At 39.8% G+C, this 27,706-nt stretch overlaps 1 protein-coding gene across 1 annotated transcript in view; it reads left to right on the top strand.

The window, feature by feature from the left end:
- CPA6 (carboxypeptidase A6) overlaps positions 1–27,706 on the top strand; it is a 306,670-nt gene that overhangs the window by 85,342 nt on the left and 193,622 nt on the right. Inside the window, exon 2 of the mRNA XM_002758970.5 lies at positions 27,540–27,615. Coding sequence (XP_002759016.1) covers positions 27,540–27,615 — 76 coding nt within the window. The remainder of the gene's footprint in view (positions 1–27,539; positions 27,616–27,706) is intronic.

The raw sequence follows: 27,706 nt of genomic DNA, 5'->3' as shown, positions 1-27,706 counted from the left end.
GCGTTGATGATGTGACTCTTTCCACCTCAGTGTGGCCATAAGGTCAGGTTCACAACCCAGCATCACATAGGCATATCACATCACCAAGGGTCCTCTGAGTTCTTTGTCATGATCTATGCTCCATGAGCCTTAGATGTCTAGTGCTAACCAGTCATTGCTGTGATCATCCATGTTTCCTGCCCTGTGACATTTGTGGGAATAGTTGAAGAGAGTAGAATAGGATACTGGAAAAAGAAATGTCTCAAACAGAAACTACTTTAAATCAACAGTGTTTACAATTATGGGTTTCATGGGAAAGTAGAATGGTTTCTGAACTCAGGGATGTGAGAAAGTCAGTTGTGACTCTGGTTGATGAGATTAAATGAACCAGGCTAGGAGAGGACACCCAGCCAGCCCTTTCTCCTCCAGAATTCTTTTCTCACACAATTCTGTTTAGAGTCTCGACAAAGGAGGCAAAAACAAAAACAAAGCAAAAGAGAAACCCCACCTCCCCCTATGCCTGCCCTTGTTTGCTTTTCTGCTTCCACAGAGACTAGAAGAAGATCACAACACACACCAAAGCCCGTAAAGCTCATAAGCTTCATGGTAATATCAACACCAAGTATTTTATGTCCAGGCAGGGAGATGGGTAAGATGTAACCTTGGGGAAAACAGAGTCAAAGATGAATGGAGGGAAAAATTCTATACAAAGAAGTTTTCTTTTAAAAATCCTTTTTCAGATACTGTCTTCTATCTTTGCCTCCTCAGTGCTGTGTCTGTCTGCCTTCCAATTCACACAGTGGTGGTAGTTTTAAAATCAGGGATTACAGAGATTGAACATTCCTTTTTAATGATGCCCTTAGAAGGAATCATTGCTATTTCCAGCTGAGCTCACCCCTCCTCTTTTCCTGGAACTTCTGAAAGGGCCCCAGAATCAGCCTGTGTGATCTGCTGCAACATTAGATTGAGAGGATGGTTTACTTTTTCCATAGATCCTGATTCATACAGGACAAAAGAATTCCAACAGAATAAAAGGTTATTTTTAAGTAGTTTCCAGTAAGGACTTTAAATGGTTTTCATGACAAACCATATCAGAGGTTTAGAATTAATCTCAAGAAGAAAATAGATCCTCATCCCTTTCCATCAAAATCCTTTTCTCCTGATTCCTAAGTTATGTACGTCACAGTAGGTATTCTCTCTGTCCAGCTCATTAGAGCACATGAAATCACACACACTGTGCTAATGGTAGTTGGATCTCTGTTATGAAATTTTACTGCTATTCTATTTGTAAAATGACAGCCGAAATACATGCATATGCATTACCCCCAGTACGTAATTTTGTAAAGTAGAAGCATGTTAGTACTTTTTATTAGAATGATCAACATGTATCAATAAGAATTATATCAAGGGATTCAATAAGAATCCCTATTATAACAAAGAAACCCCAGGTGCATTCAAGAACAGCCTGGTTGAAACATTCCAGACCATTTTAAATGTTTGAGAGATTAAATAATTCTCTTTCATTGTGTAACCTTGTAACATTCAAACAATGCCTGGATGCTAATTTTATTATACTGACAGTACTGTAATGAAGGGGCAGCATTATCTGTGTCTTATAGAAAGAGTACAAAAATTAAATCATTTGCCTAAAGTTTCACAGCTAGTAATAGAAGGCTAATACTAAATCCAAAGCGCAGAAACAGAAAATTAGACAAATCTGGCCCCTATCACTGTAAGCCCTTGAAGCTTCAGGCAGTGTAGTAAAAGAAGAGAGGTTAGTTTAAGTATGTTAGAAGGACTTCATGATGCCTGCAGAACCACGTTTCCAGCCTCACTTGGAGAAGGACTTTGTCACAGAGATTTTACAAATTGCCACCATCCTGTACAAAACTCTCTTCATCAGTTGCCCTAAATTCTGCTCCACCCCATGTCATGTTATAAAAGGAAGAGGTGTGTGGTGTGAGGCAGAAGAGACTCCAGTACAGAGGCTGAGGTTTCTGATGTTTGCCATCAGGCAATTTCATGCTGCATAACATAAATAAAGCCATTTCCACTCAAAAATCTCTCACTATTCTGGATTTCCAGAATTTCAGAACATTTTTAATCAGTGTTTCAGGATTTGGTGCCTATACATTAAAAAGTCCTATAACACATAAATTTTATTCACCAAATGGGAAAAATTAAGAAGGCACTAAAAAAAAATGCAGCCTGAAGAAAAGTAAAGACCTTTATGTAATCACAAAGCCATTAAGTTTCATGTACATTCTTTATGAGAGACAAGGAAAAGAAATATATTCGTTTTTGCCTTTGAACATGGCTTACAACAATTCTTTGATTCTTTGGCTTCTCAGTGGTTCATTTTAGACTGCTACTGTTAACCTTCTCTCACTGATTATTCTTAAACTTACTCCTGAGCTACTGTTAAATGCCAAATATTGCAGCCTCAGCATATTCTTCCAGAAAGCTTTGGCTTGTAGGAGCCTGACAAGATTATTCACTACTCCCACTCCTATAGCCACTGTACATTAAAACCTACCAAGTGGTCACTCACAGGGAACCCATCAATCCTCTGTGCCATCTGTGAAAGACAATTGGACAAGAGTATAGGCAAGTGCACGTGGGATCAGGTCTTGATTTTTTATATAAACATCACAGACAGTCTCTCATCCCCCTTTCCTCATCATGAAGCTGCCATGAATTTTTAAGGTGTATTCCTCCACCACCACCACCTCCACAGCTACAATGAAGAAATGAGCATCGATAGACATAAACCAGCCAGCACATGGCATCTCTCTGGCAACATGATTGCTTCAAGGATGTCCATGGCACCTTATTTGGTCCAAGTAGAGTGAAGTTCATGACTTTGGTTTTAGCAGTTGGAATAATACCCCCTTCTTCTTGACAGTGGGGTGTATGGATGTGAGGCTTAGAACTGCTGCAGCCCTTTTGTGACAATAAAGGAAGCCTGCTTGAATGAACAAACAAACAGAGCTAAGAGAATTGCAGAGAAATGGAGCTGGAGTCCTGGTCAATCCACACTGACCTACTATTGGCCCTTTCATTTATACACAAATAATTTTCTATTGTAATTTGATCCAATTTGAGGTTGTTTCCTGCTAATATAGAACCAAAAGCATGCTGGTTGATATGATTACACGTTCATATTTCTTGACCATTGAAGAAATTGTTCCAGAATTGGTTACACTTACACAGCCAGCAGTCCCACCACCAAAAAAGAAAAGTAAGTTCAACCTTTCCTCCAGGAAAGGGTCTGAAAGACCTAAACCACATATAGTCCTCATATACATTTAATAGAGGAAATAAAGGAAAAAGGAAAGGGAAAATCCAGGTTGGGAGACTTTCCATGGGAAAATGACAAGGTCTGGCTTCCTCAGTCTCACTCTTATGACTTTACTAATTCTTTGTCCTCATTTCCCGTCAGCTGGTGCTGCTGCTTCTCCATGGGCTGCTTGCAGTGTTGCCATTTTGCACTTTCCCTTAAGTCTTCCTTCACAGCATCCACCACTGTTCAAGCAGCATTTTATTTTTGTCAGACTGAGCTTGCATTTCAAGATTGTTTTTGTTTCCTAGAAATTTCCAGATTCAAAAGAACAAGTCACAGGTAGTCGTAGCTATAAAGTTCTCATGTTGACCCTGGCTTATAAACATAATGAACAATTTGGGACAAACTACTGAGCATCCTTCTAAAACACTGAGTGACCCTTGACAAAATTCAACCTTAGTTCTCAATGCTCTTGTGTATATACAGATACTCACTGCTTTAGTTTACCATTTCTTCAAATCCTTAAAAGTGGAAATAATCAAATATACTACCAAAAACTTTAGCCAATTGTTAAAAATATCATAAGAGGATCAAATGAGAAAATACATGGGAAGTCTTTAGAAAAAGCTTTAAAATGGTAAGAATGAAAAAAGAAACTATTGGGAATCATCGTAATTTATTATTGTTGGATATCCTATTGTTAGGATTAAAGTAAGAACATCAGATATTACAATGAGACAAGTTCCCTGCAGACTCTTTAGTTCGGTCGGTTGTCACTGATAATCTGGATAAGCCTAATTATTCTTTACAAAAAACAGATAATTCCAGATTCACGTTGCATGCAGATGTTTCCCATATTATTTGAAATAAATTCTAGACGTTTTTGTCAACATGCCAAGGATGTTTAAGCAGAGGAAATGTAGGAATTTAGAGATATTAAGGTTTTGTGCAGCTATCTTCATCTTGGCATGAAAAAAAATCCAATGCTTTGCACTGCTCTTTTGCATTCTGTGTGAACTGTACATCCATCAAGAGGTTAAAAAAAAAGCCACCTCCAAAGATGTAAAGATCATTCACATATTGCAATATGTATGTTTACCATTAAAAACAAATCTCTCCCTAAACCAAATTAAAATCATTAAAAAAGAAAATCCCCAAACCAAGGAACACAATCGGCAAGAATATAAACAGCCTGGTTTGTTTTTCCAGTTTCATTGATGATATTCCCCCAGTTCTGTTCTAACAGTCATTTCAACCAACTCTTATTTTTGGTTAACAAATAAAAGGCTAGTTTAGAAATCTGGCTCACAGCTTCCAATGGAGCTTTTCCACAGCTTTCCGTAGCTGCTTTATCCCTTTGACACACCAAAAGAAAAAATTCTGCATGAAAAGTTTAAATAAAAATTCTCAAAATCTCTGGTAGAGTTAAAGCATCATAGAAATTAGTACTCCCATTTTTCTCACTGATGTGGCAGACCCTGGATTAGCTTATTCAGAATCTGTTGCAACCTCCTCCTTCTGGGCCCTTCTGGACAGCAGAGGCTACCAAAAAAACCCAAGCTCCCTTGCAGTGAGGGTTCCAGATTGATTTATGCTCCACTTGCTCAAGACTTGAACTTGGAGCTCAGTGAGTCTGGATTTGGTCAGTGTGATACCAGCACAGCCTTCTGCAGTGGGCCTAAAGGCTTAGCAGTGCTGTTCTCTACCCTTCCCTCTCATTCCTCAAAGGATTTCGACTGAAAATGTAAATCCTAATGTTATACACATAATGAAGGAATAACTAAGAAAAGAGAAGGTCTAGGAAAAAAAGAAATCCTATTCTAATCTAGAAAATTCAGATACTATCACTGATCTTTCACCTATTCTCTAAACAGTCTATGCAGTACCTAGGCAGAGTATAAGAGTGAAATGAGTATCATGGTTTTAAATACTAATTATATGTTGATGACTCCTCAATTTATATCTCTAGCCCTAACTTCCTCCTAAGCCCCTGTAGGAGCCAAAGGAACTTCCCTTTTATCCTCTGAAAGTTCCCTGAAAAAAAAAAAAAATCCGCTGACAAAAGGCAGATTAATGAGTGAAAAAGCATACAAAATTATTAGCATGCACAGGGGAAAATCATAGAGTGATACCCAATATCCCAGTTGGGTACAGATGCTTCCATACCCAACTTCTTAGGGAAAAGGGAGATAGGGAGGGGTAGATGATTTTAAGAGGGCAGTATATGGTTTTTATAGGGAGATTCGGTGGGCTTGCAGAACATATAATGACCTGGAACATACTCTGTTGGGTCTGTAGGGCAGACAGTTGTTTGTGACAAGTCTGTCCAGGTATGTTGACAGACTTCAGTCTTTCGTCCTGTAATGTAAGGACAATTAATGGAAACTCAGGGAAAGAACCAGAGGTAATTTTTTCTTCTTTGGTGCATCTAAACTTTAGGCAGATAAGGGAACTTCAGAGAACAATTTCATTATATTCTTTGGGAGATGATTGAGAGACAGGAGTCAGGGAAGGTCAGAGAGACCTTGAGGCTGCTTCTTCAGTTCAGCATATCAAAGCATCATATTTTGTGGCCTTGGTTTCTGAACCACAACACCTCAGATTCACATATCCAAGATTATCCTGTCAAATCCAGGTATGGTGTTATGTACCTGTAATCCCAATTACTTGGGAGGCTCAGGCAGGAGGATTGCTTGAACCTAGGAGTTCAAGGACAGCCTGGGTGACATAGTGAGGCCCTGTCTCAATTTAAAAAACACACACACACAAAGATTATTCTATCAATGTCTAATAACATCTCAAACCTAACACACTCAAAAAGGAAAAGGAGCTTGATATTTGCTGTCAAACCTGGCTCCAATGTTTTCAACTTCATTTAATGGCCAAACATATCCATCCTCTGTAACTCCTCTTTCCCTCCCTCTCCTGTAAATTTAGCAGTAGATCCTGTTGCCTCTCCCTCCGATAAATCCTAGATCTTGCCTCTTCTTTTACTTCTTTAGATACAGCCATTTTCCTCCTAGGCTGTGTCAATTTCTCCTAACATCCTACTCTCCCCTTTCTCTTCCCTTTCCCGGTAATCCATTTTCCACACAACAGCCAGAGTGAGCTTAAAACTATAAATTAGATATTCTGATTTAAAGCCCCTAAGAGCTTTTACTGTATTAAGCATAAAAGCCAAACTTCCTATAGGGCCTTCCTCCCTCCCAGTCTCTTTCCTGTCTCAGCTGCAGACACATGGACTGCCTTCCTGTCCTCAAACGGGCCAAGCCTGTTCCATCTGAGGGCCTTTGCATGTGTGTTTCCTTTGCCTGGAGCCCTCTTCCCTCAAATCTTCCCCTGCAGCCTCCTTGCCATCCATGTTTCAATTCAAAAGTTGATTCATAGGATCCTTCCATGGCCCCCCCCAATTTGAATTAGCACTGCCCCACTCCAGTTATGATCAAATTACCTCTTATTTATGACCCTCATCACTATCTAAAATGATGTTGTTATAATTGTTATTCATTATCTGTCTTCCCCTCTAACACATAAGCTAGAAGGCAACAGAAAATGTCCTCCTTTATTCATTGCTGTATCTCCAGCACCTAGAAAAAACTAGTAATAGATATTCATTAAGTGCACAAATCTCTTGCTTCACCCAATAGATTTTCTCTCACCTTTAACAGCAGTGTCCTTTTTCTCCCCTAAGATCTTCTCCTTGACAACTCCACAGCACCTCTAGAGAGATTAGCTCAATTGGAATGTTACCAACAAAGTCGGTCCCCCACCAAAAATGGGGTATTTCCGTTTGATCCTGTGAAGCCAATACACAAAACCGAAAGTGAATGTCTATCAATGCAAGCTTTATTCAGTGGCCATAGGATTGAGAAGCAGAAGCTTGGTTCAAAAATCAACTTCTCAGCCCATCAGAGCCAGGAAGCTGAAGATACAGGGCGTCTTTAATGAGGATGAAGGAGTTAAGCATTAAAAGGAAAGGGAGGAATCTTCATGTCTTTTCTGAGAGTTGACAGAGAACTCCTAGAAACTGGAGTGCTGCCTTCCTTTTTGTCCTTTTATGGTTTCTTCCAGTCATTGCCATGGTGATTGTCAACTGTCGTGGTACTGGTTGGAGTGTTACATAGCATGGAGATCAGACTATAATGAAGTTAGAGGTTCTGCAGAGATCAAGTGAGCTGCCATCTTGGATCCCACCAGACTTAGCCATTTTGGTCAGGAGAGAGAAATTTTTATCTCGGGCATTTTCTCTCCTAAAGATAAGCAGAGTTAAGGCAGGGTAGAAATGCACCTAGGTCATGTAGGCATCAGACTGGGTAACATGAACAGTTACCATCTTCTCAAAGAAAGAACTGGAAACCAGTACAGATAGCTAAGAAGTGGTTTCCCAACTTCTCTACTCATGTTCCCCAAGAAGAAATCCGGAAAATAATGTATCCCTCATCCATTTTTGTTTAACTCAGTAAGATCAGAAGACTTGGGAAAATTAAAATATTGTTGATATCATTATATTTGTCCCAACATAATATTTGACAAAAAGATATTATGTGCTTTAAAAAATATTTTTTCTCTAAACCTCAAAGCTGCAAATATAGCTTATTTAGGAAACTTCGTGTTATATTGTTTAATTGGCAATGATAAACTTCTTTAATATACTAATCAGCCCAACCAGACTTACTTTCTGTCATGAAAATAGGCCTTCATCTTTCAGTTTATACTTTGCTGTTTAATACACAGCCCTTTTACAACCCTTTTCCTTCTTAAATTGAATTCTAGGATATGCCAGTAGATAAGATACAAAGCTCCATCCCGGGGTTGTTGCTTGAATGAAATTCATGCTGTAATCTTCAATATCTTTTACCAGTTCTCTCATTCACTCTTAGGGGACTCACCTTCAGGAGCAAGGCATTTTGTTGTTAATAGGTGACAGAAAAAGTGAGGTTGTTAGATATAAATTATCAAGCCCCACTGCTCTCAACATGATATATTTGGATATGGACTTTCCCATCCTATTTTTAATACCATACTTACCCTATGATCTGATTGATATATGGTACAATATGATGTGATGATGGAGAAAGACATGAAATCCTACCTCAGGTTTGTGATGCTTCATTTAATTATCACTTTTTTTTAATTCCCCTGAGAATATTTCACCTTCAGAGCAAGTCACTACAGCAATATATAGAATAGAGGAAAGTTTTGCCTTTATTCTGCAAGGTAGTAGGGGTGTGATGTGAAGGATGGGGGCAGGGTGGTAGAAGTAGAGTAACAAAACCTTTCCTATAAGTGCCTTCTGAGACAGGTGACTTTTAGACAAGAGTACATATGAATGCTAAAGAACTGGAATTTCACTGCCTTGAAAAAATCAGTTTCCTTATTCCCCCTGGAAAGTCTCCACATACCTCAAGGGGTATGAGTACCACAGCTTAAAGACAGCTGGGCCAAGAAGCCCAGTTCCTTTTGGCCAATGTTGCTGTTAGGGCCTCGTGGTATCGCTCCTGACACATGCCAGCCAACAACACGCTGTCTCCTTCTTCACTGCTCATCAATCTGGAAAATACTACTCCAAAAATCTAAAAGTCCCCACAGTCTGCAATCTCTTTTCAAGTTCTGGTGCATAGACCTGAATGTATGGGTATATCTAGCAACAAGAACATGCTTGTAAGAGCTCTGGCTGTGCAAAAAGTCTGGGATTTGCCTCTATTCACATAGAACCCAGGACTTCACATGTTAGAGTTACCATGCTTTTGGGGTTGTGCAAGCTCACACACACCCTGCCATTTTACCCAGGGCATACCTCCAAGCCAAGATAGCCATAATGAAATGAGTTTACAACAGCACCCATGCAGTCTTCGAGGTACTGCCAACCCCTTCAATCTGCCTTGTGACATGAATAGTGAAAGATGCCTCTTTTCCTCCATTGCTCAACCAACTCTTATTTTCTTTCTCAGGAGAAGTGTTAATTCTTTCAGTGTAGTAAACCCACCTTGTTATAATAAGTCAGTGTCTATTTCTGTGTACTCTATAGACATCCCCACCTCAGAATTACTGGGAATGCTTATCAGACATATTGAATCCAAATTCATAGGATGGGGCCTGAGAAGCTACATTTTCTACCAGTACCAGATCAATCTTTCTCTTTGTTGAAATATATGTAAATAAGTACATATAAATATCTATGTGCAAATTTTAACAATTATAAATGTTTGTTAAACATATAGGTGTTTAACAAACACCTATATGTCCACCACTCAGCTAAAAATGTGAAATATTGCCAATATATTTGAATCCTCCCATGTGTACTTCCTTCTTAATCACATCTCTCTCCCTTTCCCCTTTCTCCCGAGGTTACCTCTAGTCTTGTTTGTATTGTTTGCTTGATTTAAAAAAAATTACCATGTATACTTGTATCCCTAAAATCATATAGTCATTTTTGAAATCTATAAATATGTAATTATACATTATATATTCCTCTGTGACTTGCTTTAGTCATCAGTAAGATGGTTGCAAGATTCATCCTTGTTGATATCTGATATCTGTGGTTCATCTGTTTTCACTGCTATATAGTATTCTATTCTCTGGAGAGCTACAGTTTATTTTCTACTTTATGTCAAAAAGTTTGGGTTGTTTCTAGTTTAGTTTTGTGATTATGACATAAAGCTACATTCCTGTATGACTCTCTTGGGACCCATGTGTATAAGCATTTTCAAGAGTGGAATTGTGCAGACATTAGGTATGAACATGTTGAAGTTTTAACAGTTAACACCAAATTGTTTTCTTCCAAAGTGCTACAATAGTTTATTTATTATTTTTTTTTTTTTGAGACGGAGTTTCACTCTTGTTACCCAGGCTGGAGTGCAATGGCACGATCTCGGCTCACTGCAACCTCCGCCTCCTAGTTTCAGGCAATTCTCCTGCCTCAGCCTCCTGAGTAGCTGGGATTACAGGCATGCGCCACCATGCCCAGCTAATTTTTTGTATTTTTAGTAGAGACAGGGCTTCACCATGTTGACCAGGATGGTCTCCATTTCTTGACCTTGTGATCCACCCGCCTTGGCCTCCCAAAGTGCTGGGATTACAGGCTTGAGCCACCGCGCCCAGCCAATAGTTTATATTCTATTGAGCAAGATGTGAGTTTCCATTGCTACCTCTTGGTGCTATGGAAATTTCACCGAGAAATTGGTAGTTGTGAAATAATGTCTCCCTGTGGTTTTAATTTGCATCTCTCTGCTTATTAAGGATGATGTGCATCTATTCATATTTTTGTTCATTTGCTTCCTATTAATTTTATGTTGATATATTTTGCACATTTTTATAGGTAATGCATCTTTTTCATATTGATACTAATCTTCTGCTTACATGTTTTAAATATTTCCTCTCTACAGCTTGCCTTTTGACTTTATGCAATATTTTCATGAAGAGTTTCTAATTTTAATATAATTGAATTAATCTTTATGATTTTCCATCTTGTTTTATAAAGACTATCCTGTCCCAGAATCATAAAGATAATTTATGTCTTCTTCATCTCTTAAGGTTTTGCCTTTCAGTCGAATTCTTAATCCATCTTGACTTGGGGCGTGTGTGTGTGTGTGTGTGTGTGTGTGTGTGTGTGTGTCATAAAGGTCCAAGTTAACTTTTTCCCCACATGGATAACTAGTTGTTCGAGTTCTATTTACAAAAGAGTTCATCCCCTTCCTGCTGATCTGCCATACTACCTCTGTCATGGATCATGTTTCTCCATTCATAAGGATCTGCTTCTGATATACTGGACTGTCTTCATGCCAGTTCCACAGTCCTAATTACTATAGTTTTATACTAAGTCTTGATAGTTGGTAGGACAAGAATTGCTCACCTTCTTTTTCACAAGTGCCTTGCCTGTTTCTGATTCTTTGTTCTTCTCTTACAGCTTAGATTCAGCTTGTCCAATTCCACCCAAAAAAAGTTGAAATCTTGTTTAGAATTGCATAGAATCTATAAATTTGAGGAAAACTGACATCTTTACAATACTGTCTTCTAATATGTGAATATGCTGTATCTCTGTTTACATCCTCTTTAATGTCTTTTAATAGAAAAAAAAATTTTTTTTGAGATGGAATCTCGCTCTGTTGCCTAGGCTGGAGTACAGTGGCACAATCTCAGCTCAGTGCAACCTCTGCCTCCTGGGTTCGAATGATTCTCCTCCTCAGCCTCCCAAGTGGCTGGGATTACAGGTACCTGCCACCATGCTCAGCTAATTCTTATATTTCTAGTACAGCTATGGTTTTACCATGTTGGCCAGACTGGTCTCAAACTCCTTACCTCACTCAGGTGATCTGCCTGCCTCTGCCTCCCAAAGTGCCAGGATTACAGGTATGAGCTACCACGCCCAACCTAATGTCCTTAAATGAAATTTTATAATTTCTTCCATAAATATCTTTTGTTATGTGAATTGCTAGGTACCTTATATTTTTGGAAATTGTATATTTATATGTAATTTTTATATGTTGCTAATTTATATAAATCCAAATGATGTAAATTTTAATTATAGATTAGTTTGCCATGCTAAATTATCTCACTAGTTTTATATCTGTTAGATTTTTTTTAAGTTTGCTATATAGTTAATTGTATCATCTATGAAAACCAGCAATTTTATTTCTTCTCTCCAATTCCACTAGGTTTTTCGTTTGTTTGTTTTTGTTTTTGTTTTTGTTTTGTTTTGTTTTGTGACAGAGTCTTGCTCTGTAGCCCAGGATGGAATGCAGTGCTGCAATCTCAGCTCACTGCAACCTCCACCCTCCGGATCCCAGTTCAAGCAATTCTCCTGCCTCTGCCTCCCAAGCAGCTGGGATTACAGGCACATGTCACCATGCCCAGCTAATTTTTGTATTTTTAGTAGAGACAGGGATTCACCATGTTGGCCAGGCTGGTCTTGAACTTCTGACCTCATGATCCGCCCACTTTGGCCTCCCAAAGTTCTGGGATTACAGGCATGATGCACCACACCCGGCCCAATTCCACTAATTTTTAGTGTTTTGTTCTTAGTTGCACTAATTCTGTTGAATATAAATTATGGTCATAGAAACCTTTTCTTATTCTTGACTTCAAATAAAAGTGTTGAGCACTTTGCTGCTGAGCATCTATACAGATTAGAAACAGAATAGAGCCTCTCCAGCTTACATGACTCTTCGCTCTCTTTTAGCTTATACCTCTGTTACACTCCATACTGCACTTTCAGTAATTTTTAAAGATATACTTTCTGGTTCACTAATATTTGTCTAGGTACATCTAATCTGCTATTTAACCTATCCATCAAGTTTCTAGTTTTTTGTTTTTTGTTTTTTTTTAGAGACAGAGTCTCCAAGATCTCAGCTCACTGCAACCTCTGCCTCCTGGGTTCTAGCAATTCTCCTGCCTCAGCCTCCCAAGTAGCTGGAACCACAGGCGCACACCACTATACCTAGCTAATTTTTTGTATTTTAGTAGATACGAGATTTCACTGTATTGCCCAGAAGTTGCTAGTTTTACTTGCTATATAATTTAATTCTAGAAATTTAGTCTAGAAATTTTATAGTTCCTTGATTATTAGTAATATTTTGGATTCCCACCTTAATTTCCTAAGAATATTACAAGATATATTTATACTCCATCTCGGAGTGTTGGTTAGCTATGGCCCACAGGCCAAAGGCAGCCCAACCAAATCCAATCCAACCTGTTTTTGCAAACAATGTTTTGTTAAAACCCAGCCAAGTTGTTTGTTTCATTTTGTCTTGGTTCACTCTATAATGGCAGAACTTAGTAGTAGTGATGGCAGTGGCAGACTGTCCAGAGCAGCTGCTGCCATCACGCCAGGTGCAGCAGAAAGACATGAGTGGTGGCAGCAGGAGCAGCTGCAGGAGCAGCAGTGATTCCCCTGTACCCTGCATCCCTGAGGCAGCCAACTGCATGGCCCCCACCCTTGCATGGCCAGGCAGGACGCACTCCCAGGCCCAGAGCCTCTGTTGCTGCCTCAACCTCACTTGCTGCCACATCCCAGGAGTCCATCAGCTCCCACCTGAAGGCACAGCCAGAATTCACAGGGCCAGCCCCAGGAGTGTCGGGTTCATTCATGTGTGGTTGGCCAGGGACTGCCACTGCTGCTGCGGTGGGGAAAATGCAGTGAGGAGGTTACTACTGGGTCTGCACGTTTCACAGAGCAGACTGGAGCTGGGGACAAATGGGAGCATAGGACAAGCTGGAAGCCGCCCCTTCCAAGTTGGTGGGGCAGGAGCTCCTCAGGCACAACTACAGCCTTCAGAGCTGAGGCTGAGACCCAGGCACTGCTGTGCTCTTGGGATCCAGGAGCAGGCAGCAGCCCCACCCTCCCAGATGTAGCTACAGTTACCCAAGCCGCAGGTGCTGACCCAGGCAGCTCTGTACTCCTGGTGGACTACTCCTGCTGTCTGGCTTTTCCCCACTGTTAGTGCTTGCTCTAATCATGTAGTAAAGTTGAGGCTGAGCCCAGGCAATGTTGAAACCTGCCCAGGTGTGTGTACATTTGAGGCAGCACTGACATGCCAGTTCTCTGCCACCCCAACCCCCTCTGAATTTGGGGCACCAACAAGCACTGGAGGGAGACCAAGGGGGTGCTGAGGGCAGCTCAGTGCTGGCCTGCAGGCACCCATTGGCACAAATGGCCTGGGTGCCATGAATGGCAGCAGGAGGCAGACAGGCTCCAGGGCAGAAGAGGGCAGGTCCCTGGTGAAGCCTTACCTTCACACTAGGGAGGGCCTGAAGCCTGGGGGCCAGGCTGCCATATGCACAGACCAAAGTGGAAACTTGTGGTGCCTTTTCCAGGCCCACCAATGGCTGCCCATGAACCAACTGGCACATACTTCCTTCCATCTGAGGCCCATAAAAGTCCTAGACTCAGCCAGACTCAAGGAGATGATGGAACGAGCAGCTGTAGAGAGAAGCTACCCACCCCAGGGTCTCCTCTCTGCTAAGATCTGAGGAGATGGGATGACCAACTGCAGAGAGGAGCTACCCTCACTGCTGAGAGCTAAATACTCATTGGGACATCCTGCCTAGCAGAGAGGAGCTACCTTTTCTGCTAAGAGCTGAACACTTCAGGACACCTTGGCTACAGAGAGGGACTACCCACTGAGCTATAGGTCTCCTCTGAGCTATTCCATTGCTGAGTAAATCTCCTCTTCATCTTACTCACCCTCCATTTGTCTACATAATTCATTCTTCCTGAACACGGGACAAGAACTCAGGACCCACCAAATGGTTGGTCTAAAAGAGCTGTAACACAAACAAGGCTGAAACTGCCCCTTGCCCACCACATTGCAGGTGAGAAGAGAGGAGAGAAGAACTGCAGCCTTTCAGGGACCCCAGACCTAGGAGCTCCCCAAGCCAGAGCTGTGATATCCTTTTTAGGGCTCTGCAGTTCCTGGCATCCCAAGCTTCCAGGCACCACACCATGTTCCCTGGTGTCAGCTGTGGAAGCTGCTTATAGTATACCTGGTCCAGCCACAGCCTCGCAGTGAGCTGGTGGCTGTACCAATGCCTGCAGCTGCATGGCCCACAGCAGCCATTGTGCCTGGCTGTGTACAGTAGCTGGACTTCACATTCACTCACATACCCCTTGCAGCTCCATGTCTGGCTCACCCTTGGCAAGCATGGGATCCAGGCCAGTAGCAGGAGCTGAGCACAGCCTGCCAGGCTGAGACAGCAAAAGGAGCTCAGCAGGCCAAAGCAAAACTCAGACAAACGCACCAATGGCCGAAGAGGTTTCCAGCTGGTGAAGCAACACCCCAAGGATCCCATAACAGTAGCAATACTGATTGTATGGCCAATAAGCCTAAAATATTTACCATGGGGATCCTTACAGAAAAACTTTCCAACCTCTGCACTATCTGACAATTTCAACATCAGTAGGCTCTACAGGTCTAATTCTGCTTTTTGTTTTTCTGCTGGCTTTTGCTCATGTTGGCTTACTTTCTGATGTGCTTTATAATTTTTAATAGTGGGCTCCTGTTCGTTTGAACTTTATTTATGGGGGTTCTTTGAGATCTGGTTTTAAGATATATTCCTCCACAAATGATTAGCATTTGTTCTGAGACCCTAGGGGTGTAGCAGGACTGGCTGTGACAAACAGATCTCTCGAACACCGAACAGGGAAGGAAGGAGATTATTAATATTACCACCGGGAGCCAGGAGATGATTTGTCTAAATGACCCAGCTCGTTCAACAAAGAGAGCCTCTGCCTTTATATAGGCTGATACTCTAGATATTACATGATTCTTTCAAATCTTATGTTTACAGCCTTAGAAATTAAAGGTGAAAAGTTTACAGCTTTAGTCTTGGGTTTACAGTTTTAGAAATCACATATGAAAGGGTTTTGGGTTTACAGCTTTAGGAATTACATGTGAAAGGTTTCTGGTCTCCAGATGGAGGAGTGGGGTGGGGGTTTGATCCTGTTTAAGTAAAAACAGTGTATTCCACGCACAAACACGCACATGAGCACACACACACACACAATTTCTAGCATTACTAAGGGCTTTCTTCTGGAAGGAGATTTCACGGTATTGAGCCCAACAAATTATGCCGGCAGGTAAATTCCTAGGTGAATCTTACATATGCTCTAAATTCAAAACCACTAAACTAATATATTGCTGATGGCCATCAATCTACTGAACCCCAAATCTTCTTAGTTTCAACTGTCAAATCTTTTCATATGCTTTCCTCTAATCAGTCCAGCTAAACCTTTTTTAATACATATTTTCTATGTAATTTAGGAAACATTGGCCACATTACATTATCATAATAAGGTATTATTTGTCTTATGTACCCAATTAGATTACACATCTTTGAAAATTCTTCCCCTATGCTTTGTAACTCCTTTCCCTTTTCCTCACACCAGACACTTGCATGGAATAATTTGCTACATGGGTAACTATTGAATAAATAGTTTGTTCTCCACTGTGGTAACATTTTTTTCAGACTGAGTCCCATCCTTAAATGCAATAAGAAAGAACTAAATTGAAGTGTGATACAATGATTTCACACAATACACAGCAAGTCCTTGAGACATAGTGAAGACAGTATCTCACTATAAGAAATTAATTTCATGACATTATTACATTTTATTGCTTTTTTTTCCCTCTCTGGTTTGTGCTAATGGGAGAAGAAATCCTCAAAGCTTATAATGGAATCCCATTTCAGAGCATTTAAAAGATGATGTGGTTTACAAAAAGCCAATTTCGGTTCAACTCGGCAACTATTTATGGATCAACCATTACGTGTGAGATACCATGACAGACATTCAACCCCTTGAGAAAATTTCTGTCATAAACTGAAGTGCATCAGTGAGGCTTCTGAAGATTGTGTGTTTTTCTTTTCTCCACTGTTAAATTAACTGCAACAACAACCACCACCCAAAATAAAGGCATTACTTCTGCCTAACGTTAATCCAAGGGTGAAGTCTAAATCTTGATGTCCTCCTAAGCAGACTGCAACAGGGAAATTCTTCATGTTCCAAGTACTGTATCTTGCAACTATAAGCCATAACCAAAGAAGGGAGAATCCATTTAGCTCTCTAGAGCGTGCTCTGCCAAGTTGTCTCTTATTTATTGCTTTTTAATGAAATTTTTCATGTGCATCAAAACACAATCTTGCAACAAAGGAAACGCAGCTCTGAAACCCAAGTATTTTATAATAGAGAATCTGCATGTGAACATTAATTTTTCTAGGTGGAATTACTTAATGGATTTCTTTGTGCTCAGGGATGAGATTTTTTTTTAAGTGAACATCCTATTAAGTTTTCCACAGGATACAAGCTTTGATAAAGTTCAACAAATATTTTAAACTGTCCTATTTTCCTTGAGAATATGAGATGAGCCTTAGTTATGGAGTACCCTAAATCTTTCCTTCTGAAAACACACAGTTTTTTAAAGCTGCCATCAAAATTAAAGGAGCGTTTTAGAGAGGGACTTGGGGAGGAAAAAGGAGTGTGAATATGCCTATTCTCACCTGTGAAGACTGATTTAACAGTGAATTTAGTTATTCCATTGGTTTCTCTAATTCCTCTAAAAATATCCAAAGTAAACTTACTATTATATATGGTGCTTTTGGTTACAAGTAAGAAAAAACCTGACTCAAACTGCCCTACATAATTTTAAAATGTATTACACAACAGGAAGTCTAGCAGCAGAACAAGCTTAAAAGTTGGTTAGTTCAACAAGATCATTGCAGACCCAGATTCATTTTGTCTCTCCACTTGAGAGTCCACAACGAGCTTAGGGTGAATCTGCCTCATAATTACAGACTGCAAGTGGCATGCAGAATTGCTTATTTGCTTGTTTACATTCAACAAGAGAGAATCCCTCCACCACCTTAGAATAATCCTTCCCTTAAATCTGATTGAGCCAATTTATACAACACATCTATTCCAAACTAACAAAGTTGCTTGGATATCCAAGTTCTGATTGGCTAATAAGGACTCAGTCCTCAATATGGGAATAGGGTGAATATCTGAGCAGAATCAGAGTCCTTTTAGGGTTTCAGACAGAAAATAGATTTTGAGGAGCAGCCAAAACCATCACTGTAGTCATCTATTCTGGTCCCCTGTGAAGGGCAATATTAGAAATTCTTTACTACATCTAGGTAAGGTTGGTCTTTGGAAGTATTGAAAAATTGAACATATGTAGCTTATGCCAATAGAGAAAACCTCTCTACAGGACTTCCTCTGACATTTTTTTTCCTTTTCCTTTTGAGTTTTACTCTTTGTTGCCCAGGCTAGAGTGCAGTGTCATTATCTCAGCTCACTGCAACCTCCACCTCCCAGGTACAAGTGATTCTCCTGCCTCAGCCTCCCAAGTAGCTGGGATTACAGTCACGCACCACCACACCCAGCTAATTTGGTATTTTAAGTAGAGACAGGGTTTTGCCATGTTGGTCAGGGTGGTCTTGAACTCCTGACCTCAGGTCATCCACCTGCCTCAGCCTCCCAAAATGTTGGGGTTACAGGTGTGAGCCACTGCTCTCAGCCCATTTTTCTTTTATATAGTGTTCCATATACCCAGTTGCCATTGTAGAAAATAATGAGACTATCCAGTATGTGGGTTTCTCAGATGTCAAAAGAGCAGCCTAAGCAGAAAGAAAACAGTAAATCCCAATTTAAGGCACCGATCAGAGATTAGGTTCAAATACCCATGCAAAGGGCAAGAAACAAAAATGCCAGCAACAATGACAGAAAGGTTAAATGTATTCAGAATCAAACTGTGTCATGTCATTTGTGGTGTTCACAGTGGAGCAAACTTGGAAAAATATCTTAATTCCGTGCTTTAAGTTCTAGGCTGGGTGCAGTGGCTCATGCCTGTAACCCCAACACTTTGGGAGGCCAAAGCAGAAGGATCAGTTGAGTGCAGGAGTTAGAGACCAGCCTGGGCAATATAACAAGACCCCGTCTACAAAGCATAGCAGGACATAGTGGTTCACATCTGCTGTTCTAACTACCTAGAGGCTGAGGCAGGAGGACGCTTGAGCCTGGGAGATTGAGGCTGCAGTAGGTCATGATGTACTCCAGCCTGGGAAACAGAGTGAGATAATGCCTAAAAAAGAACCGAAAGAATATTTTCCTGTAGAAGTAATGACAGCAGCTACTATGTATTGAGAGGCTATAAATTAGGTATTTCCCAGACAATATCTCTTAAGGATTGTGACTATTAACTCATCACTAAAACTGCTGTCTCCCTGGCATCTACCACTGTGCCTGGAACAGAATGTAACCTTCATAAATGTGCTGGAGGAAATAATTTTCACCAAAAAAACCAACGTATGCAGTGGTACTTTGGTGCTTCCCCCCAATTTAAGGATTAGGACTCATTGGCTCTAAATGTCTAAGCATTTTTTGGTGAAGGGCACATATCAAGTGGTGAAACCCAGACTGGCATCAAGCTTCACTCTCTCGCCAAAAGTGAAGAAGAAAGTGGATGCAAAAATAAAAAAAAAGGTCCAGTGACTTGGAGAGAAAGGAATGAAAGGAATGAAAGGTCTGAAGTTTACGTGTTTTTAATATTAGTGGATTAGGAAATTACCCTAATGATGTCATTTTAATTCAATTACTTCTTTAAAGACCCTGTCTTCAAATACAGTCTCACTCTTGGATTGAGGAAGTTAGGACTTCAACATACGAATTTTAAGGGGAAATAAATCACATATCTACACTTAGACGCAGTGTGCAACAAATATTTCAGATGATTTTAGCAACACAAGGAGCAAAGGAGGAGGAAAACATTATGGGGAGAAGGATAGAGGAAAAAAGATTCTTAAGGTCTTATCTTGTTCAAGGAGACAAATTACAGACACTCAAGACATAAAAAAAGATCTCTCTTAAAGTATGTGGTAAAATACAAAACAAATCACTAATAAATAGAAGATGTATAACTTGCAAACCACTACATAAGAAAAATCTGATGAAGAAAATTGATTAATTCAAGAAAGAGGAAGAAAAGGGCAACAGGAACCTACAACAAACAGAATTGTAAGAATAAAGCCGTATATGTGATGTATTACAATTAGTGTGAATAAGTACAATTTCCAGTTAAAAATTAGAAGGTCTCTTACTGTATTTTTCCATTTAATCTATTTTGATGTTTGTTAGGTCTCCTGTGTAAAGCAGGGCACCTCAAAGGTGTTGAAGAAAATTTTGATACAACAGGGAAAAAAGCATAAGAAAGGCAAGATTGGCCGTGCGCGGTGGCTCAAGCCTGTAATCCCAGCACTTTGGGAGGCCGAGGTGGGTGGATCACGAGGTCAAGAGATTGAGACCATCCTGGTCAACATGGTGAAACCCCGTCTCTACTAAAAATACAAAAAATTAGCTGGGCGTGGTGACGCAGGCCTGTGGTCCCAGCTACTCGGGAGGCTGAGGCAGGAGAATTGCCTGAACCCAGGAGGCAGAGGTTGCCATGAGCCGAGATCGCGCCATTGCACTCCAGCCTGGGTAACAAGAGCGAAACTCCGTCTCAAAGAAAAAAGAAGAAGAAAAAAAAGAAAGGCAAAATTATGCCAGGCGAAGAAAGCAGGAGTGGCAATCCTATGGGGAAAAAATGAATGTGAAGTAAAGTGCATTCAATGAACCGAAGAAGAGTCTTTCTAAGGAAACTTTATAAAAGTTTTATTCTATCCAGAAGATGTAGTAGGCATGAGCTTATATATAGTTACACACATCAAAATACATGAATCAAAAGTTTTTATATTCAAAAATTAACAAATACAGTTATAGTAAGAATATTGAGATGAATCAAAAGATTTTATATTCAAAAATTAACAAATCCAAAGTTATAGTAAGTATATTTAGTAAAATTGGCTGAAATTATCAAATTCAGGGGAAAAATAAGGACAGAGAAAATGAAAATAATTAATATGCTTAATAGGTATGTATAGAACTTTAGATATAAGAAAGATGTACATTCTTTTCAAATATTTATGCACTATTTATAGAACTTGAATACATATTAGGCCATAAATACCAGTGCAATGAAGTCTACACAGTAAAAATCACATGGGCCACCTTATCATACTTCACGATAATAAAACAGTAACAAAAACAAATCTTCCCACCCAAAATACATCTCACTGCTGGACACGTTTTTTACCATTCTTCAAAATAACTCTTCAGTAAAGAAGGACTAAAAATTCAATTGTCAGCTATTAGATCTAAACATCAATGAGAACATCACATGTTAAAAGATGAGGCTTGGTACAGTGGCTCATGCCTGTAAGCCTAGCATTTTGGGAAGCCAAGGTAGGAGGATTATTTGAGTCCAGGAGTTCAAGAGTAGGCTGGGCAACATAGCAGACCCCATCTCTTAAAAAATTTCTTTTTAATTAGCTGGGCCTGTGTGGCATGCACTGGTAGTCCCAGTTACTCAGGAGCCTGAGATGGGAGGATCATTTGAGTTCAAGAGTTTGAGAGTAGCCTGGGCAACACAGTAAAATCCCATCTCTTAAAAAGAAAAAAAAAAACTTTTTTAATTAGCTGGGTATGGCGGCACACACCTGTAGTCCCAGCTACTCAGGAGGCTGAGGTGGAAGGATCACTTGAGCCCAGGAGTTTGAGGTTACAGTGAGTTGTGATGCCACTGTACTCCTCCCTGGATGACAGAGCAAGACTGTCTCTGAGAAACAAACACACACACACACACACACACACACAGAGCATTATTTTTAAAGGTTCATGAAAAGTTTATTTTTTAAAAAAAGCCTTCCTTATGATGTAGTTCTAAAACTCTGGAAAAAATTAGCATATAAAATTTGGACATTTATTTAAAAGATGGTATAGCAGGTCCTAGATTGTTTCTCATTCAACATCATTTTGCTGTAACTTTGACACACAAGAAAATTCAATTCCCACTAGGGCCACTGTCTGTGAGGAGTTCTCCCCATGTCTGTGTGGGTTTTCTCTAAGTACATATTTTCCCACCACATCCCAAAGCTGCACCTGTTAGGTTCCCCCGCCTCTCTACATGGTCCTGGGCTGAGTGAGCATGGGTGTGTGAGAGTACCCTGCGATGGATGACATCCTGTCCCGAGTCAGTTTCCACTTTGTGTCCTGAGCTTCGGGGACAAGCTTTGGCCACCCATGACCCTGAACTGGAATAATTGAGTTGGAAAATGAATTAAGGAATGAATACAAATTATTGTAAATAAAAAGTCATAGACAAAATCATAGAAAGGCATGACAATAAATGATGCAGTACAAAAGCCCTCAGAAAACCCACTGTATTTGTTATTGTTTCAACTCCACGTTAGGAGGGCGTGTTCCTATTTTCACTTTGCAAGCATTTATTCCTTCATTTAACCCACTGTTGCAAATACCACCATCCCTCACAGATTCACCAAATATTGAGTAAATAATAATCTCACATCTTTATTAATTTTTCTTAAATGTATATATAATTCACATTTATTTCAGTGTGAAACTTTTAATATTAGAATATATAATATTTAATATGAAATGTTTTTAATATTAAATATATTTAATATTAGAAGTACTTTGGGTGTGGTTTTTTGTTTTTTTTTTAGACAGGGTCTCATTTTGTCACCCAGGCTGGGCAAAAATGCCTTGATCATAGCTCACTGCAGCCTCTGGCTCCTGAGCTTGAGTGATCCTCCTGCCTCAGCCTCCTAGGTAGCAGGGATTATAGGCAAGTGCCACCAAGCCCAGCTAGTTGTTTTTTTATTTTATTTATTTATTTATTTATTTATTTATTTATTTATTTTTGCGAAGACAGGGTCTCACTGTGTTGTCTAGGCTGGTCTCAAACTCCTGGCCTCAAGCTATCCTCCTACCTTAGCCTCCCAAGTGCTGAAATTGCAGGTATGAATCACCACACCCAGCTATGGGTCTTTATTTAGAAATTTGGTGATGTTTTTGTGACCAGAAATGTGCCATAGGAACTTAACTTGCTTCTGTCAGTTAGCCTATGGTAAAATCAGTTTTGTTATACGCTGCTTCACGTAAACTCAGTTTCCAAGAACTTATCATTGATGTTAATCAAGGACTTACTGTATTTTAAAAGCAACCTATGAGGTAAAAGATAAAAGCAAATTAATGTTACAAAATGCTGTGAAACAAACACTGCGTGTAATGTGTATTAAGGCAGAAAAGAGTCCAGAGGGATACACAAGAAACTACTGACAGGGGCTACAAGGGGCAGATAGGTTTAGGGTTGGAAGAGAACTTTATCATTTCATATGCTCTGTAATATTTTAATTTTCAAAGTAGAGGTTCATAAATTCTGTAACATATAAGGACGTCTGGGATTTCCTAATGGAATCAGTTGTGGAAGGTCATGCCAAAAGCTACGAGGAAACATCTACAGCTTCACATCTGTCTTTCAACAGGGACTTTCAGGTTGCCTGGAAGACAGAGATAGTCTTTCATAGGTGCTTCACAGTCGAGGCACAGAAGAATGGCGATCAGTATGGGAGGCAGCAAACCCAGGCAACATAGTCTTAGAACTTTTTTTTTGAAATGGAGTCTGGCTTTTTCACCCAGGCTAGAGTGCAGTGGCGCAATCTCAGCTCACTGTAACCTCTGCCTCCCAGGTTCAAGCAATTGTCCTGCCTCAGCCTCCTAAGTAGCTGGGCCTACAGGTGTGCCACCATGCCCAGCCAATTTTTGCATTTTTAGAAGAGATGGGATTTTACCATGTTGGAAGGCAGCTGGGAGACCATCCCTCACTCCTCCAATGAAGAAACTGAGACCCAGACATACATTAGCTTTGGAGATTATGTTCCCTTTCTGAATTTTCTCTAGGTGCATGCATGCTCAGAAGGCATTCAGTAATACTTTTTGAACTGATTATATCTATTTATTATCATTCATGCGGTTTCTACTGTACACCAGAATTATTAATCAAACTCACAACCAAACTCAAGATGGACTTTATAGCTACATAACTTGATTTGTCCTGTAGGTCAAAGGAACAAATTGTAAGTACATCACAGATTAATAAGTATTAGTAATTCCTGGGAGACTAGTTATCTGGGATATCCTGCTTCCTTTGTAAGACATCCTTAAACTAGAATTTAAAATGCCTATGCTGTCTTTCTTTGGACAACTTTATGTAGGCTAAGTTAGAAATGCATGTGCTTATGAGCAGCTGCTTGCCCAGGAGTCTTTCTAACCTCAACCCATATTCAGTTCTTTGATTCCTTCATCTTAACCCCAAAGGGTAGACAAAGGGTCTTAAATTGGTGTTGCTACCTAGCAGTTTAAAAAAAAAAAAAACTGATAAATTCTAAGGAAAAGCCTGTAAGCTCACCTTCTCTGATAGTTTTGCAGGGTTAGTTTTTCTAAGTTCCAGTAAACTACCTGAAACTTCCCTGTTTCTAGCACCAAATTATTATTCGCTTCAAAAAATGCTACCTATCAGATTTAAGGAGAGTAAGCTTTTCGTTTGGTGAAACAAACAGGGCATTTGGGGGTTACGTGGTTTTCACATACTGAATAAAGAGCTCTTGTTGGGTTTTGGTTACCCACGATTCCATCAATATAATTTGCTGGTTCACAAAGGAGTATGACATTTCATGGGTCTTTCTACATTGCTTTCCTTATTCTCTGTTCTTTGATGAGTTATCAAATATTAACAAACTCATTTCTAAAGTCACACCTGAGAATTTCTAAAGGCTGGGATGAAGTGAACTTTTTGTGATAAAAATGAGAAAACTGAGTTTGAGCACTCACTTTCAGGGTTAAATAATCCCAAGAGTGATTCCTTTGTATCCTGTACCTACTTGCAGAAGAACTGATTGCCAGGTTGAATTATCCATCTTTTTTTTTAAAAAAAAAAAGTTCTTCTCATGGCTGTAAAACAGCTACAGATTGCTTTTCTTGCATTCTTGAGGAGCTGACAAGGCCCCAGATGGAGGTATTTTTCAGCAAGCTGTCAAGTGATCTATCCATCAAAAACAGCCATATCACCCAGCTGAGCTTGCCTTCTTTGCCAAGAATTGTACTGGGTCAGATGAGAGAGGCCAGGGTATGATAGATCCAGGGTCAGAGAAATGTATACCAGAAAAGAGAAAGGATGTGGTTACATTTAAATTCCAAAGGTTATATTTAGATTTGTTTTACAGTGACTTGATAATATTTTTCCTGCCACTTTCTTTTATTCTTTCCAGAAATAGAAATTTCATGACACTGATACTGAGAGGTGGTTTGTGTGATTTTGAGGAAAACAAAGCTGTAAAGCTCTATTAGAATAGCAGTCCATAAAACACAGTAATTTATCATCAGCAAGCCAGGGAACTTTTTATTAGTAGGCCTAAAAGAGCTATTATAGGATCATTTTAAATAATAAACCTATCATGATTGGAAATAAACAAAAAGGCCTAAAAAATTATTGCCCAACAAGTCCAGAAGTATCCCTGAGGATCTGATGCCCTCCATATTAGCCTAACTTCGTCTTGGAAACTGTTATTCATCTGTATTAGCCCATTTTCACACCACTATGAAGAACCACCTGAGACTGGGTAATTTATGAAGAAAAGAGATTTAATTGACTCACAGTTCCATAGACATAACAGGATGCATGGCTGGGAGGCCTCAGGAAACTTACAATCAAAGCAGAAGGGGAAGGGGAAGCAGGGACCTCCTTCACATGGTGTCCGGAGAATGAGAGAACAAAGAAGGAAGTGCCACACACTTTTAAGCCATCAGATCTTGTGAGAACTCACCCACTATCAGGACAACAAGGGGGAAATAATATGCCCCTATAAGCCAATCACCTCCCAGCAAGCCCCTCCTCCAATTTGACATAAGGTTTGGGCGGGGACACAATCAAAATCATATCATCATCTAAAAAGTGAAATGACGAAAAACCATGCAAGTTCCATTCTTATTCCTGATGCACCTTTAGGGTTGGAGAGACAAGTTGTGGGTGAATTAGTAGAGTTTTTGTTTTCTGCTTTATATGCTATTAATAATATTCTACATTATATTTAATTATAAAATGGCATATAGAGTCATGAAAAACATTCATTCCTATTGCGCTTTATTTACTTAGTTTTTCCTTTATATGTCCTCTGGACACCAGTTACTCTCAGCAATCTCCTTTACACCAATCCATTAATAAATATTTAATAAGCATCTGCTCTATGTGAAAGACATTGTATAGTTTCAATTATCATGTGCTAGAGCTGTGCTTCCCAACCTGTCTTCAACATTGCACACCTAGAAATTGATAGGATACCTTTCTGACACACCTGGGAGACAAGGCCCCCAAAGAGAAACTTTCTGACAGACACAGCAGCACCATAAGTCATCTTAGGTAATTCGGGACCTTTACAGAAAGAACCTTATATTATGTTCAGATATAATTTCAACTGTGGTAAAACCTCTGTGGTTGTGAAACTGACCCAATATTCCTATAGAGACTTTTTGTGATAAACAGAAATGGATCCTTCTGGTCTTAAAAATTGAAACTTACATTTGTTTTATCTGAGTTCCTTCCTCAGAAAGTGACCTTCAGGCTTCTCAAAAAAAAAAAAAAAAAAGTATCAAAGAACTGAAACTCACCAGATCACCACATACTGACAGTGAGATGCAAGACACCTCATTCATCATGACTGTTTCCTTGCTCCTCCCTAGTTTCTGTTTTTGTACACTTTGTTACATTTCTTTCCATGCTATATGCACCTCTCGTTTTTGTCCATCAGGGAGATGGATTTGAGACTGAGCTCCTATCTCCCTGACTGCAGCACCTGATTAAAGCCTTCTTTCTTAGTAATAATCATCTTCTCAGTGATTGCTTTCTGTACAGGAAGCAGCAGGACCTAGGCCAAACCCCTGGTGTTTTGGTAACAGTTGTAAACATTGATTTTTAATTTGTATCACTCTAAAAAATTTGCAGCCATCAGTGTCTAACGCTGATGGCCCTCTTCTGTGGCCCCACAAGCCAGGTGGGAAGCTCTTGACCAGAGACATGAGATGCCCCATAGAGATGGGCTTCTCCTTACTGTTCTTGGTGTGGGAAGAATTTAAACCAGAAATTTTCCCTACTGTGTGGATTTCACATCCTCTCACTGAAAGTCACGTTCCTTTTCAGCATTAATGTTTAAAAAAAGAATGGCTTTTCTTTCTTCTGTCACTGGAAATTTTCCTTATTGGTATCTGCTCTGAGCAGCTCATGAAAGTTCCTGTCTCTTGTTGCCACTCTTCCTGTGGTTTTGGCCTTTTTCTGCATTTATAACATTAAATGTGAGTTTGTAATCTTCAAAAGCTGATGAAATACCAAATAGTGGCCGGGCACGGTGGATCACGCCTGTAATCCCAGCACTTTGGGAGGCCGAGGCGGGTGGATCACGAGGTCAACAGATCGAGACCATCCTGGTCAACATGGTGAAACCCCGTCTCTACTAAAAATACAAAAAATTAGCTGGGCATGGTGGTGCATGCCTGTAATCCCAGCTACTCGGGAGGCTGAGGCAGGAGAATTGCCTGAACCCAGGAGGCAGAGGTTGCAGTGAGCCGAGATTGTGCCATTGCACTCCAGCCTGGTTAACAAGAGCGAAACTCCGTCTCAAAAAAAAGGAAAAAAAAGAAATACCAAATAGCTTTAAGACAAGAAAAAAAGAGCAATGCAATCAAAGAATAACAATAATAATAAAATACTTACGTGGTCAATGAAAAGTTTTGCTGTTTTTCTTCCTAAATGCAGAGGCAGTTTTTTAAAAGGTAGTAAAAAGATGACTAATATCTTTATTTTCAAAAGGTAATTATCATTCTTCTTTTCTTATCTTGTAGTGATAAAGTGATAAGATTTATTCCCAAAACAGAAGAGGAAGCATATGCACTGAAGAAAATATCCCACCAACTTAAGGTAATAGAGCATCTACTCACTTATGGTGGAATTGTGCTTGTGGTGTGTTTACAGGGATTTGCTGACTGGAGTTGAATAATTGGAATTTATT

Source organism: Callithrix jacchus, chromosome 16 (assembly GCF_049354715.1).
Source record: "Callithrix jacchus isolate 240 chromosome 16, calJac240_pri, whole genome shotgun sequence".
NCBI lineage: Eukaryota > Metazoa > Chordata > Mammalia > Primates > Cebidae > Callithrix > Callithrix jacchus.
The sequence above is the reverse complement of the archived record's forward strand: the minus strand, read 5'-3'. Positions and strand labels throughout refer to the sequence as shown.